The sequence below is a fragment of the Gossypium arboreum genome, chromosome 7 (assembly GCF_025698485.1).
Source record: "Gossypium arboreum isolate Shixiya-1 chromosome 7, ASM2569848v2, whole genome shotgun sequence".
Taxonomy (NCBI): Eukaryota; Viridiplantae; Streptophyta; class Magnoliopsida; order Malvales; family Malvaceae; genus Gossypium; species Gossypium arboreum.
In genome coordinates, this window is record NC_069076.1 from 32,224,695 (window position 1) to 32,238,713 (window position 14,019).

A 14,019-nucleotide genomic window follows, 5' to 3' on the forward strand; every position below is an offset into this window, starting at 1 on the left:
TCCACCACAACGTATAAAGATGAGTGAATCCTTAAAGAAAGTTGGGCATATATATTAATTACAAGTCTCTTTGTATAATTAGATGTTTTGAATGCATTGGAGATTCAATTATGACATAATCTGTTATTACAATTTTGATTTGATAGTTTTTCCGACATTAGGGGGAGAGAAATAATAACATGTAATGAGTTAGGGGGAGAGTAATTTGAACCAAAAGTTCAACAAGGTTAACTCATTTTTAACTATCAGATATATTTACAAACTTAATGAGAATAATCAAGTTACATTTTAATTTGAATCAAAGTCCTAGTAGGACAATAAGTTAGAATAAATAATAGATTGATCGGTTTCAAAGATGAAAATTCTTCTAGATGGTTATATAGTGGAGGCGAATGCTCTAGAAGAGACCCAAGACATAACTAATAAGTAAAACTCCAGAAGATATTCAAGTACCTAAAAGTGAATTTTAAAATAATGAAAATAAGAGTCTCGATAAGTTATATCAATTCGAGAAAATGTGGAATTGAATAATAAAAGTGGTTGACAATGATTTTGCATGCAATATTATTATTGAAATAATGAAATAAAAGGAAGATCTTGAATAAATCTATTGAGAAATTTAACTATAGAATAAATTGATCAAAATAGAAAGACGCAACTCAAGCACAATTAAATTCATGAAGTTTTTGGATTAGGAGTCCAAATATCTAAAGGTATAAAGCCAATGATGATGCAATTGAAGTAGTTTTGCAAAAGCGGAATAAATATATGAAGTTTTTAGCTAAGTCCTGGCATTGATTATGAAAATATATAATATCCTTTTGTGGTGGATGCAATAACCTTTAAATATATTATTAAATTGACAATTCATAAAAGATTTAACTTGCGTCTAATGGTTATTGTTACAACCTTTTATGAATCACTGTAGAGTAAAGTTTATATTAAAATCCTTGAAGGATTCAGGATGCTAGAAGCATATTGAAATTCTCGAGAAATTATTCATTTATATAAATTGAAATAATTTGAACATATGTGGTAAATTTGACTTAGTGAATAGTAGTTGAAGGAGGATTATAAAATGATCCAAAATATCTATTTGTGTTTTTATAAAAGAATCATGATTAAAATTTGTTATGATTATTGTTGATTCTCCTGAAGAGATCAAAATATATTTCTCTCAAATTTTCCTCACTCATGACTTTTAAAAGAATGGTAATATAAATACTTTTCAAATAGTCATTTGAAAAACTAGTATTCAAGATTGAATACATAGAATACGAGAAAATATGTGATGTTTTCATGAGAGGGAGTAAATATGCGTTGCACTCTTTTTCTCTTAACCGAGGTTTTATCTCATTGGGTTTTCTTGGTAATGTTTTTAATGAGCCAGCATATTATGTGTATTATAAATTGTGTACTCTTTTTCTTTCATTAGGTTTTTATCATACGTGATTTTTCCTAATAAGGTTTTAACGAGATACATTATCTACCAATGGACATCCAATGGTGAAAGTTTTAATGTACTTTAAATTCTAATAGTTATTAGAATTAGATCTCTAATTTTTTATAATTCTTATACCTATAAATAGAGACTCTAAAAAATCAATGTAATCATCCATTTTATTTAATAAAATACATTCTCTATTACTTTCATATATTCTTTCATTAAATTTATTATTTCCCCATTTTGAAATTTTCTTCTCGTCTCTTCGCCATAAAATAAAGGGGAAAAAAAGTTTTATGTTTCTTTAAATTTTTATTTTTATTATTGAAATTGTTTCTTTAGAATTTTAAATGAGTAGCAACTTGAGATAAAAAAAAAAAAAAGCAAAAGAGTAGAAAGCCGCAAAACTATACTTGCCTTTGCCAACTTAGCCATCGTTCTGGCAAAGTACACGTTACACATACTTTGCTGGGCCCTCCAACACTCAATTTCATGTGCCTCCTCATGCTTAAAGTGCCATTGACCTATTTACCCCTCTCACCACTTATTTGTTCGTCACCACCTACCTACCTTTATTTTATTCTCATTTTCTAAACTTCAAACTTTAAGGAAGGTGGAGCGATGGTTAATATCTTTCGAATTTTAAACTTTACTTTGTATCAAAAATAGAATTAGATATTAAAATCATATAATAATATTTCTAACGAATTTAAGAAATTCTTTCTAAGATAACATTTAATTATATATATTTACAGTCAGACAATATAACTTTTAATGAGATTAGAATTCTACCTTTTCTTATGAAAATTTCCCCTTTAATTTATTTATTTTCAAGGCGTCTAAGATGATGGCTACTCGGGGGACAAAAGAGATGCTTATCTTCTAGCCTACAAGCTTAACAGCTCTTAGACACCGTGGCATTTCCATACCAAGTATTTTAATAATAATTATTATTAATATCCCATTATTCCCCCCCAAAAAAATTGTAGTTTGCCAAACAGTCCTACTTCACCCTCTAATTTACACCCTACCCTCCTCTAAACCGTCAGTTACCTACCATAGGCAATTCCGTCTTTGCAAAGAGACATCCTCAAGACGCACGTTGAGAACATCAGATATTTCCCCAAAATGCCCTAACAAGAAGCATAATGTAAAGGGTAAAATAGGAATTAAATTCAGTACAGAGGGAGGCGGGCCCATGAGTTAAAATGAAATCGAAGAACGTGAGTGATCCGCGCAAAGGAAAAATGGTTGGCTGAGAAAGGATAGAGAGAGAAAAGAAAAGTACTCAGAGACGTTCTCGGATTTGAAACACCACTCTTCGCCGGAATTTGGGATTCCATTTCAAGTCCGGCTCCTGGGTTTTTTTTTTCTCCTATTTTCTAACTTCTTCCAGATTCTCTAGCATAGAAGAAGCAAACAAAGAAACAGGAGAAAATATTAGGGCTTTTCATAAAATTTGGGAATTGTGGAAATTAGGGGTTTTTGTTTTCCCCTTTTTGGTTTTTTTTACTTGAATTTTAAGATTATCTGAGGGACGAATTGGGGAATTCGCCAAATGTTTACGCCGCAGAGGAAGGTTTGGTCGGGTCGGTCGTTGACGCCATGGAAGAAAGTGGACGGGTCAGTTTCGGATCCAAACTCCAACGGGGTTGTTGTGGGAAAAGGGAAAGCAGCGGCTTTTGCTGAGCCAGTGACTTCCGATGGGAACGACCTCGGGTCAGAGGACCAGGAAGGAGTGCCCGAGAAAGTTTTAAGACTCGAAAATGAGGTTATTTTGTTGTAATATGCATTATGTGTATATATATATATATTCTTTTGGCTACTCTAATTTTGTGTATGTTACATTTTTTTATAGGGTTAGTTGAGAAATTGGTATGATTAAAAAATTACCACCAAATAACTTGTTTAAAGTCAAATTGCTTGATGTAGGTTATTTGGCTTAGATATACACTTTACTATGAATTCTCATTTAATTTTTGATTTGTTTAACTGAGGAACTAAAATTTATATTTACCGCTTGAGGAAGTTTATTTGTTATGTTAGTTTGTCTTTGTTATGCAATTTTTTTACTGTTTCAATTTAGTGCATGAGTTGCTGAAGTGGATACTCCATTTTAGTAAATAGTTTTGGTGTTTGGTTTAGGTAACCACCATATGTAATCATGATTTAGTTATTTGTAAATTGCGATTCTGTGGGATATGCAGTTAATAATAATAATAAATCATAGAATTTGATAATCCAGGGAATGAATGTTTAGTCCCTTAGGTTAGGCCTAGATGTGTTGTACCCAGCATTGGTCATGCATTCAATCATACCCCAAGGGAAAATCACTGAAATATGTAGTAATGGTCCAATGTAAATATTAAAGATTAGAGAGTTGGAGTTGTGAAGTTTGTCCTATCGTATTGGAATTCGTTTTCACCTTTTTTCATATGGATTTAGGGGTCTGATAAATCACTTAAGCTTGACTCTGTGGTTCCATGTCTATAAGCAAGTGCCATACCTAAGCTGTTACTACTATATCTTTCTCCACTATCTTTCTGTTGTTCAAAAATCTTCAATTGCTTTGATCTGTTGCTAAAATGTCCATATGTGCTAACATAACATGTCAAGAAAACCAGACTCTATAACCCACCTTTTTCTCCTTGTTTTTTGGTAAACATCTGAATTTTTTGTTACTAGTGAATTACTGATGCTTCCCTGTCATGACATTTGCAGATTGGTGGTAGTCCAGTAACATGAATAAATTGTAGTAATAATTAGGATAAAGAAATATTTCAGACAGAATTTTGGTAAACATTAACCTCAAATTGCAGATCTTATGACCGGTCAAAGAGAAATGTGCTTATGCTAACTAAACTACTTGATAAGTGCCAATAGCATCACGCCGTTTTCTTTTGTCTTAAGTAAAAATTGGGCCCATAATATTTGTTACCAGCTTGTTGGAAGTGTCATTGTTGACAAGTTTGGACTGCCTAGGGCTATAATGGAAAAATTGGATGTTTTTGGTTTGCTTATTGTGCTGTGTAGACAACACACACAACCACACACACATACAACCCATCCTACATTTCGTGTTGACTGGAGAAGTTTGAACCTTTATGTCATTTCAGCTTTTTGATGATTTATGTTATTGATGTATTGAAAAGTTATCTGCTCAATTTGATTGCTATGCCCTATTTAATGGTTTTATGCTTTGTTCTATGTTGCACTATCTCATTTGAAAGATCCATATTTTGTGCCAGCTTTTTGAATACCAATACAATATGGGGCTTCTCTTGATTGAAAAAAAGGAGTGGATATCTAAGCATGAAGAGCTCAATCAGGAATTGATGGAAGCAAAGGATGCTCTCAAACGGGAACAAGCGGCTCATTCAATTGCAATAAATGATGTTGAGAAGCGTGAAGAGAATTTGATGAAGGCCCTAGGTGTCGAGAAGCAGTGTGTGCTTGATGTGAGGATCTTATTTCCTGTTTTAATCTTTCCTCTGAAAGATTTTGATTGCAGTGTTCTGGTTTTATCTTTTGCTTTGTATTTTTTTTGTTATATCACAAAGTGGAGGCAAGATACTTTTTGGATTCTTTTAATGGGATGTTTTTATGCTACTCGTGCATCTAATTCTTTACCTTTTGGACTTAACAGTTGTGTGCTTATTTTTTCTTCATGTTATATATGGGGGTAATAATATTCACTAACGTTTAGATTATGGTTTTTTGCCACAGCTTGATCAAGCCTTACGAAACATGCGTGCAGAGAATGCAGAAATCAAGTTTACAGCTGATTCTAAACTTTCTGAAGCAAATGCTTTGATTGCTAGTGTTGAAGAGAAATCCTTGGAGGTGGAGACAAAATTGCGTGCAGCTGATGCCAAGCTTGCAGAAGTGAGTAGAAAGAGTTCACAGATTGAGAGGAAGTCGCAGGAGTTGGAGTCCCGTGAAAATGTACTTCGGAGGGAACGCCTCTCCTTTATTTCAGAGTAAGCTCCAACCTACTTTTCTTGTAATCCTGTCTTTTTTTTTTTTTTTCTCTTTGGAAGGAGGGGGGAGGGTCGGTGTGAATATTGTGTTTATATACCTTCCTAAGTGAATATGTGTTCTTTCAAAGTTCTCTTTTTCTGTTTACCCAAAAGTATATGTAACTTCTCATTTAAAGTTTATTATTATCATCATCATCAGGCAAGAAGCACATGAGATCACTATGTCCAAACAGAGGGAGGATTTGTGGGAATGGGAAAAGAGATTGCAAGATGCAGAAGAGAGGTTGGCCAAATCCCAAAGATATGTCAACCAAAGAGAGGAGAGAGCAAATGAGAATGATAGACTCTTTAAGCAAAAGGAGAAGGACCTTGAAGAGGCACAAAAGAAAATTGATGCTGCCAACCAAACTTTGAAGGAGAAAGAAGATGATATAAACAGCAGGCTAACAAATCTAACTTTGAAAGAAAAGGTGAGCTATTTTTTATGTTGAGCAGTTGTTTGTATGAGTTAATATTATTTTATTTATCATTATCATCTGGATGCAGGAATGGGGTGTTGTGAAAGAGAAGCTAGAGATGAAGGAGAAGGAGTTACTTGTCATTGAAGAAAAGTTGAATACCAGAGAGAAAGTAAGATTTTGCTTCTTTTTTTTCACAAATTGTGTTATAGCTCTGTTTCTGTAATTGATAAGGGTGAGCATCCGGTCAGTTTGGTTTCAAAATTCCTAAAACTGATTAAACCAAATTTAACTTATAAAACCAACTGAATTAAGTTGATTAATAAAAGAAACCGAATCTGAGTTGTTTTGGTTTGTTTAATTGGTTTTAACTATTAAAATAAATTATTCATATTATTATATAAAAATATTGTGTATTATATATAAAATAATATATCAGACATAAGTTTAAATTAATTTATAAATCTATTTCATTTATATTTTATAAAATGTATTTAAAAATAAAACTATAAAGGTCAGTAAATTCAGTATATTCAGCTATAAATTTTAAAAACCAATAACTTACTTAACTAACCGAACAAATCAATTTTCAAAACGAATCAATTTCAAAAGTGAATAAACCAAATTAAATTAACCAGGTTTGATCAGTTCAGTTGGTTAAATTGTTTGAAACCTACTAATACTCTCCTTTTTGTTCATTTTTCTTTCTCCATTTGGTCTTTTACTTGTATTTTTTGTGAGAGTTATATATAATTTTCTAGGAGGGCTAGGTATCATTTAGGATCTTGTCTTTGACACTTTTTTCTGTTTTGTATTTATTGACAGGCTGAGATTCAGAAGCTCATGGATGAACATAATGCCATTCTGGATGAGAAGAAGTGCAAGTTTGATCTGGAAATTGATGAAAAGAGAAAATCCTTAGATGCAGATCTGAAAAGCAAGGTGATTGAAGTAGAGAAGAAGGAAGCTGAAGTAAAACACATGCAAAAAAAGGTTTCTAAACAAGAGCAGGCATTAGATAATAAATTGGAGAAACTAAAGGAGAAAGAAAAGGAACTCGAATTAAAAGTTAAAACCCAGAAGGAAAGGGAGAAGACCATCAAATCTCTGGAGAAGGATTTGGAGATTGAGAAGATGCAGATGGTTGCTGACAAGGAAGAACTTTTGAGTCTTAAGGCTGAAGTTGAGAAGATGAGGACTGCAAATGAAGAAAAACTACAAAAGATACATGAGGAGACAGATAGGCTCAGGGTAACTGAAGAAGAGCGTTCCGAGTATCTTCGCTTGCAATTGGAATTGAAGGAAGAAATAGAGAAATGCAGGCTTCGAGAAGAACTACTGTTGAAGGAAGCTGAGGATTTGAAACAGCAGAAGGATAATTTTGAAAGAGAGTGGGAGGAGCTAGATGAGAAAAGAATAAAAATTGAGAAAGAGTTGAACAGTATCGGCCAACAGAAAGAGAAATTTGAAAAACAAAACCTTGCTGAAGAGGAAAGGTTAAAGAAAGAGAAGCAAGTAACTGATGACTATAGAAAGAGGGAGCTGGAAGCTCTTGAAGTTGCCAAAGAAACTTTTGCTGCCACCATGGAACACGAGCGGTCAGTTATTGCTGCGAAAGCTGAAAGTGAGAGAAGCCAAATGCTTCATGACCTTGGACTTCTGAAAAGAAAACTCGAGAGTGATATGCAGAATAGACTTGAGGAAATGGAAAAGGAATTAGGAGAGAGAAAAAAGTCATTTGAGGAAGAAAAAGAGAGAGAACTAGACAATATTAACTATTTAAGAGAGGTAGCTAGGAGAGAAATGGAAGAGTTGAAACAGGAAAGACTCAAGATAGAAAAGGAAAGGCAAGAAGTTAATGCCAGTAAGATGCATCTTGAAGGACAGCAAATTGAATTACGAAAAGACATCGATGACCTTGTGGATCTCAGCAAGAAGTTGAAGGACCAAAGAGAGCAACTTATCAAGGAGAGAAACCGCTTTATTTCATTTGTTGAGAAACTTAAGAGTTGCAAGAATTGTGGTGAAATTACCTCTGAGTTTGTGCTTTCTGATCTACAATCTCTACAGGAAATAGAGAATGAGGAAGTCTTTCCTCTCCCTACTTCAGCAGATGAGTATATCAGTGGAAATGTTTTTGGAAATTTGGCTGCATCTGAGAGGCAGAAGGATGAGATGTCTGCACCTGTAGGTTCAGGTTCTCCAGTTTCTGGTGGAACCATGTCATGGCTTCGTAAATGCACCTCAAAAATATTCAAATTCTCTCCCAGTAAGGACAGTGGACCTCATGCTATTGCAAAACTGAATATGGAGGCCCTGATCTTTGGTCAAAAAGATAATTTGGAAGGCACATCAAAAACTGAACATGAGCCGGAGCTCTCTTTTGCTGCTGCAACCACATCTTTGGATATTCAGGGGGTCCAATCAGACTCCAGCAGAAGAAATGTTGATGTTGGTCATGACCTCTCAGTTGATAATCAGAGCAACATGGAAAGTAAGGAACAGGAAGTGCATGGAGATTCTCAGAGTTCTGATTTGAATCATGGAAAGCAGGTTCACAAGAGAGGCAAGCCTAGAGCTAAAAGAACACGCTCTGTGAAGGCAGTTGTCAAAGATGCTGAAGCTATTATTGGGAAAACCTTAGAATCAAATGAACTTGAGCATCCTGATGAAAGCAGGGGTGAATCTGATCTTGCTGATGGGAGAGCAACTAGAAATGCAAGGAAGCGGAATCGTGCTCGAACATCTCAAACTCAAACAGCAGACACTGAGCAAGATGGTGATGACAGTGAAGGATGTTCTGATAGTGTTGTGGGGGGCCAGCGAAGAAAGAAGCATCAAAAAGTGGTTCTGGCTATGCCAATACCTGGCGAGAAAAGATATAATCTCCGACGGCACAAAATGTAAGTTACTATTTAAATGCATCACATGCATGTGTATTCATTCTGGCAAATGTAGTTTGATGGTTGCCCTGTCATAGCGCTGAGGCAAGCACCTCTTGTTTAAAGTTCGGACGAGTTACAATTTTTTACAATGTGTTTTTGCTAATTTGTTGTTTATATATGTAGCTTACAATAATTCAGTTAATGATTTATGCGCTTTTGTATCCACCTAATAAGTAGCAAGAAGCAAGAGGTAAAAGACTTAATTAAGTGTACTGGTTACATTGTAAAATGCTTCGTGAAAGGAATCTTTTTCTGGTGATTGTAAAATAACTTAATGGCATATTCCTTAACTCATGTTAAATATGTTCTGTTTGAAACATGTATAATATTGCAATTTAGTTTACAATGTGAAACTTGCAGACCATGTTATTCTGTAGGAAAATAAATTTCCAGTAGAGTAAACTTTAATGGATTCTTAGAAGTACCTTGTTAATCTTTGTGAAGTAACTATGTGGAAATTCTGATTAATGCAGTGGGGTTACAATTGCTAAAGATACAGCAGATCATGTTAACAACTCTGAAGCTCCCTTGCCTGTGGGTGAAAATGGAGATGCGAGTGAGAATGGTGGCGCGGACTTTCTGCAGCAGGTAAGGATCTTGGAATTTAGTTTTCTTGTGCCATGTACCTTGTAGCATGTGCATGTTTGGTGATCCCTGCTCAAACCTACATCTTAAGAAATAGAGTAAACAAATTTTGCTATTTAAATGGTCAACTGTGACTTGACAGTATGGTTTGACGCATAATGGTAATTCTCTAGATTGTTGAGTACATTATCTATGCATAGAAGTGCTTTAGTTTAGGGTCGACCAAACAAACCGAGAAAACTAGGAAATCATTTTGGATTATAATGTTCAGTTTGGTATAGTTTTCTGTTTGGAAGTTAAAAAATAGTAACTATTCAAACTGAAATAAATTATATTTGTCATTTAGTTTATAATCTTTTATAATATAAAAAGAATATTTTATTTCTGGTTAGTGAAAAAAATTAAAATACTATATAAAAATACTTAAAAAAAGAAGAGAAACTGGTGGTCTGAATTGATCCAAATAAGTGGTATTCGATTCAGGTTGGTTCCATCAATTATGGCATTCAATTGGCCTTTAAGAAAACCAGAAAACTGCATATTAATCACAAATTTGCAAAACCAAATTGAACTGAAGCTATACTACTAGTTTAGTTCTTTATGTTTATTGTTTTGAAAGTCCATGGGATTATATGTTTGTGATCATATGAGCTACAAGGTTCATTGTTCACTAAGGCTGAGCAAAAAAAGAATTAAGAAAACCGAAATCTACTTTGAACCAGTGTTCAGTTTGGTTTTGGTTTGGTATCTGTTCATATTTTACTTCAAAGTTTTTGCTTTGATTTGGTTTTGGTTTGTAAGTTAAAAATACTGCAATTATCCGAATTAAAATTTATATTTTATTTAATTTACAAGTAGCTATTATTTATTTTAATATAAAATAAATCTTATATTTCAATTTATTGAAAGTAATTTAAAATTACTATATAAAACTTTAGTAATATAAAATTAACTGATGAATTGAGCTGATCCAAGCTGGTGGAATTTGGTTTGGTTTGGTTTCCTAAAAACCATAATATTGCATACTAACTGCAGATTCTTTTCCAAAACCGATCTGAATCACTATCACCCCCACTTAAGCTTGACATGTGTCGCGGAGAAAACAAGGGAGGAATAAAAAATGGAGAAACGAAAGAGTTGGAAAGCTAACGGTGAGGAGTGTGGGGAAAAACAGAAAATGAAGTACTTTTACTAGATGAGGGCAATGACTGCAATATTGCAATTTGAATTTCTAGTATCAACTGCTTACTTTTTATACCAGTCATTATGAGTTCATGTTAAATAATCTAGTTTATATATTTTATGTGGCAGTCTGAAACAGCTCTTGACGCTAAGGATGATGATGCTGGTGCAACCAAAAGATTGGATGCGCATACAGCATTAAGTGAAGAGGTGAATGGCACACCCAAAGGGGTTGGTGAGTATGCAGATGGTAATGACTACAAAAGTGAGTCGCGTAGTGAAGGGCTGAAAGGTGAGGGTGAGGATGATGGAGATGAAGATGAGGAGGATGAAGTTGAGCATCCTGGCGAAGTCTCTATAGGAAAGAAGCTTTGGAATTTTTTCACCACGTAAAGATGTGGATCTTATTCCTAGGTTGGCAATATCATTCACGTCTTTGATTGTATCAGCTGTTTTAGGTTTGCTGGTAGGAACACCTTGATCTAGTAGTGTGTATTAACAATTTAAATGTTGTAACCAAGAAAAAAAAAAACACATTTATTCAGGAGGGAGAGTGGGTTTTCTTCACCTTTTTTTTGGGAGGGGTTAGGATTCAGGTCTTGGGCCTTTTTTTTTTATTGTACTGAAGTACTAGTGTTAGATGATTTGATGTAGCAATGATTGGCTCCTTCAACCATATTGTTTGTATCAAATAGTACATGTATTTTTCATATTTGCTGGAATTATTGTCCGACTGCTGTGATCTCATTTACTCTTTCAGCTGTAAAGATATTAGACGTTGGTCCATTTAGATTATTTGACATATTTTAGTGGTTCAGAGATCCTTGCACTGCTCTAGTAAGTGCTAGACGTTTACATTTGATGCGCAGTCAAACACGAAGACATATAAGCCCTATCCAGTATTGCTTTGTTCTTTGTTTTTGGTCATCCGTGTGTTGAAACTGGGACATCAAAACTGGAACTGGCAAAGTAAGTACTAACCCCGAAAGCCTGTAGATATCATATGATATGATGGTACAAGGTGGAAGATAAAAACGTGCCTTTTTTTTTTTTAACTTCATTGTTAGAACATGCTGGGAAAAAACTGGGTTTAGCTGTCCAATTATTGTTATTGTTACTACTTGCCTTTTGAAGAGAAATATGAATTTAAAACACGTAAGTTTGTTTGGATTACATTCTACATCCACCTAATTACGGAAAGCAGAGCAGTTGGTTTAATCATGAAGGTGACCTTCAACAGATTTACCATATTTTGGTGTGCATGTATTCATAATTGGCTATTCTTATTCCTGTGCTGAATGCAAGTGTTCATGTTTGGAGATGGATTGTTGAGGAGGTACCCTTGCAAGCTGGTTCCAGTCATTGATGGAAGATTTAGATGATTATAGTCATAAGTTGCCAAGCTGCTGCTGGATGGAACGTCATGAAACATACCAAATTCATGTGGTGGTAAGCCCACAAAGCCAGCAACATTGCGTCCAAAACCTGCAGCGTCCAACATAGATACCATATGCCGATTGTTGGCAAATATGTCTCCATCCCCCTCCATTCTATGCATGCTTGTTTCTTTTATAAAATTCCAGTCAGTTGTGCCTGTCATGGAGTTATTGCCAATGTTGTTCTTCACATAGTTGCCACAATCATCTTCAACCTCATAGCCAATTTGGGAATTATTGACCCCATTAATCCTTAGATATTGCATTTGATTCTTGTTCTTGTCACTCTCTATGAAGTCGAGGTTTTCAGATGGGGACCGAAACTCTGCATGTTTTCCAGATTTGATCAACTTCTTAATTAATTTAGTTGGATCAACTTTTCCTGTTACTGTAACCACTTGGAGTTCTTCATCTATGTGAACTGAAAAAACACCTTTAAACCAAAAAGCAAGAGCCATAAGTCTCAGCAAACCAGTAAAAAACATTAATTACTAGTCTACAACTGACATCATAGAAATACATATTTTATATATCAACAATGATCAATGATAATGCCACAGTTTTTAAGCTTTAAACTTATAAAAGATGATTCAATTGGTTGAGTATTGTTAGCACCCTGACAAGCATCAAGGTATGAGTCTCACTAACTGTCTATTTAGCGGATAATTTATAAATATTACTTTCAGCCATTACGGGCAGGTGGCATGTATTGACCCTGGACTAGAATCCTCCTCTGACCTAAATTTTTTCTGTAAGAAAAAAAAGTAAAAGAACCTTCAATTTTCCGCAGAAGTTTCTTCACTCTCTGCTTGCACCCATCACAGTTGATGTTCACATTGAGCACATATGTCTGTTAGACAAAAAAAAAAAAAAAGCAGAGAAAGTAAAAGGTTTAGTGAATGGGCATCATGAACGCAATAATAAAGAGAAATGATTATAGAAACCTCAAAATTTCCGTGTCCCAAACCAGTTGTTAACATTCTCAAACAGTATTGACTATTTAGTCTTTTTTTCCCCTCCCTTATTAGCAAGTGAATAGTGAAGATTTGTTTGCTTTATATAAAACATCGAATGGGGAGGCAAATATTTTGTGAGTGTCAGGGAAATGAAGTTGGGACCATATCAATGATTCAGTTGGAGAAGTGTGTGGTTTGATTTGATTTTGACTTGTGCTGAATCAGCCCTTGTGCATCATTATCTCGTGATTTCTTTCTGTAATGAAATTTGAAAAGGAATCATGCAACCAAAACTTAAAGGCATAGAGCTGTGTGAAGTAAAGTAAATTATTATTTTGTTTACGTTTTTCATCAACAAAATATAACGTATAACCTAACAAGCAAACTCCAAAGCATATCTAAAATTTGTTGATACTAAGAATCAATTGGGAAGTTGACAAAAAGTACAAGGTGATTGTAACATCCCTAACCCGTATCTATCGCCGAAATAGGATTATAGAGTATTACTAGACTTATTACTTAAATCATACATTTTATATTCATTTCTCATATTCAATTCTCATATTCAAACAAAAGTCATTCAAATCTAATCATAAAGTCCCTAACACAAGCCCTCGAGGCCTAAAACAAGCATTAGAAGTGATTTGGGACTAAACCGAGTACTTAAGAGATTTTTAGAAAAAACATGAAAAATTTTCAAAGTACAGGGGACACACGCCCATGTGGGCAGGCTGTGTGTTTCACACGACCAAGAGACACGCCTGTGTCACAGGCCGTGTGGACATTCGAAATGGGATCACATGGTTGTGTCCGAGCACATGTAACTCACTGACTTGGGTCACAAGGCCAGATCAGGCCGTGTACCCTTCAAAATGGCCTCACACACCCGTGTGCTAGGTCGTGCGAAAACTTGAGGGTATACTGACTTGTGCCACACGACCAAGCCACACGACCAAGCCACACGCCCGTGTGCTTGGCTGTGTGAAGCTACTGACTTGTTTTCTAAATAAGTATCAGGGAACACACGTCCGTG

General features: G+C 34.8%; 2 protein-coding genes across 2 annotated transcripts; one reads left to right on the plus strand and one right to left on the minus strand.

Moving 5' to 3' along the window:
- The first annotated feature begins 2,443 nt into the window (after nucleotides 1-2,443).
- On the plus strand, nucleotides 2,444-11,316 carry LOC108450342 (protein CROWDED NUCLEI 1-like). The gene is made up of 8 exons (XM_017747917.2): nucleotides 2,444-3,215; nucleotides 4,693-4,902; nucleotides 5,171-5,424; nucleotides 5,624-5,894; nucleotides 5,971-6,054; nucleotides 6,708-8,785; nucleotides 9,301-9,415; nucleotides 10,724-11,316. The coding sequence occupies exons 1-8, from the start codon at nucleotides 3,003-3,005 to the stop codon at nucleotides 10,985-10,987; spliced, it is 3,489 nt and encodes a 1,162-aa protein (XP_017603406.1). The 5' UTR covers nucleotides 2,444-3,002; the 3' UTR covers nucleotides 10,988-11,316.
- A 545-nt stretch (nucleotides 11,317-11,861) lies between these two features.
- LOC108475931 (uncharacterized) lies at nucleotides 11,862-13,010 on the minus strand. Its single transcript, XM_053030971.1, has 3 exons — nucleotides 12,975-13,010; nucleotides 12,805-12,880; nucleotides 11,862-12,463 (listed from the first exon to the last, which is right to left on the minus strand). The coding sequence occupies exons 1-3, from the start codon at nucleotides 13,008-13,010 to the stop codon at nucleotides 11,862-11,864; spliced, it is 714 nt and encodes a 237-aa protein (XP_052886931.1).
- Between the last annotated feature and the right edge of the window lie 1,009 nt (nucleotides 13,011-14,019).

Excerpts from the sequence above, each read along its gene's own strand:
- LOC108475931 (XM_053030971.1), bottom strand. The coding sequence starts at position 13,010 with ATGTTAACAACTGGTTTGGGACACGGAAATTTTGAG. Across the intron at positions 12,881-12,974 it reads TGGGACACGGAAATTTTGAG|ACATATGTGCTCAATGTGAA; the intron begins GTTTCTATAATC and ends TTTGTCTAACAG. Across the intron at positions 12,464-12,804 it reads ACTTCTGCGGAAAATTGAAG|GTGTTTTTTCAGTTCACATA; the intron begins GTTCTTTTACTT and ends TTTGGTTTAAAG.
- LOC108450342 (XM_017747917.2), top strand. The coding sequence starts at position 3,003 with ATGTTTACGCCGCAGAGGAAGGTTTGGTCGGGTCGGTCGTTGACGCCA. Across the intron at positions 5,425-5,623 it reads CGCCTCTCCTTTATTTCAGA|GCAAGAAGCACATGAGATCA; the intron begins GTAAGCTCCAAC and ends CATCATCATCAG. Across the intron at positions 6,055-6,707 it reads AGTTGAATACCAGAGAGAAA|GCTGAGATTCAGAAGCTCAT; the intron begins GTAAGATTTTGC and ends ATTTATTGACAG.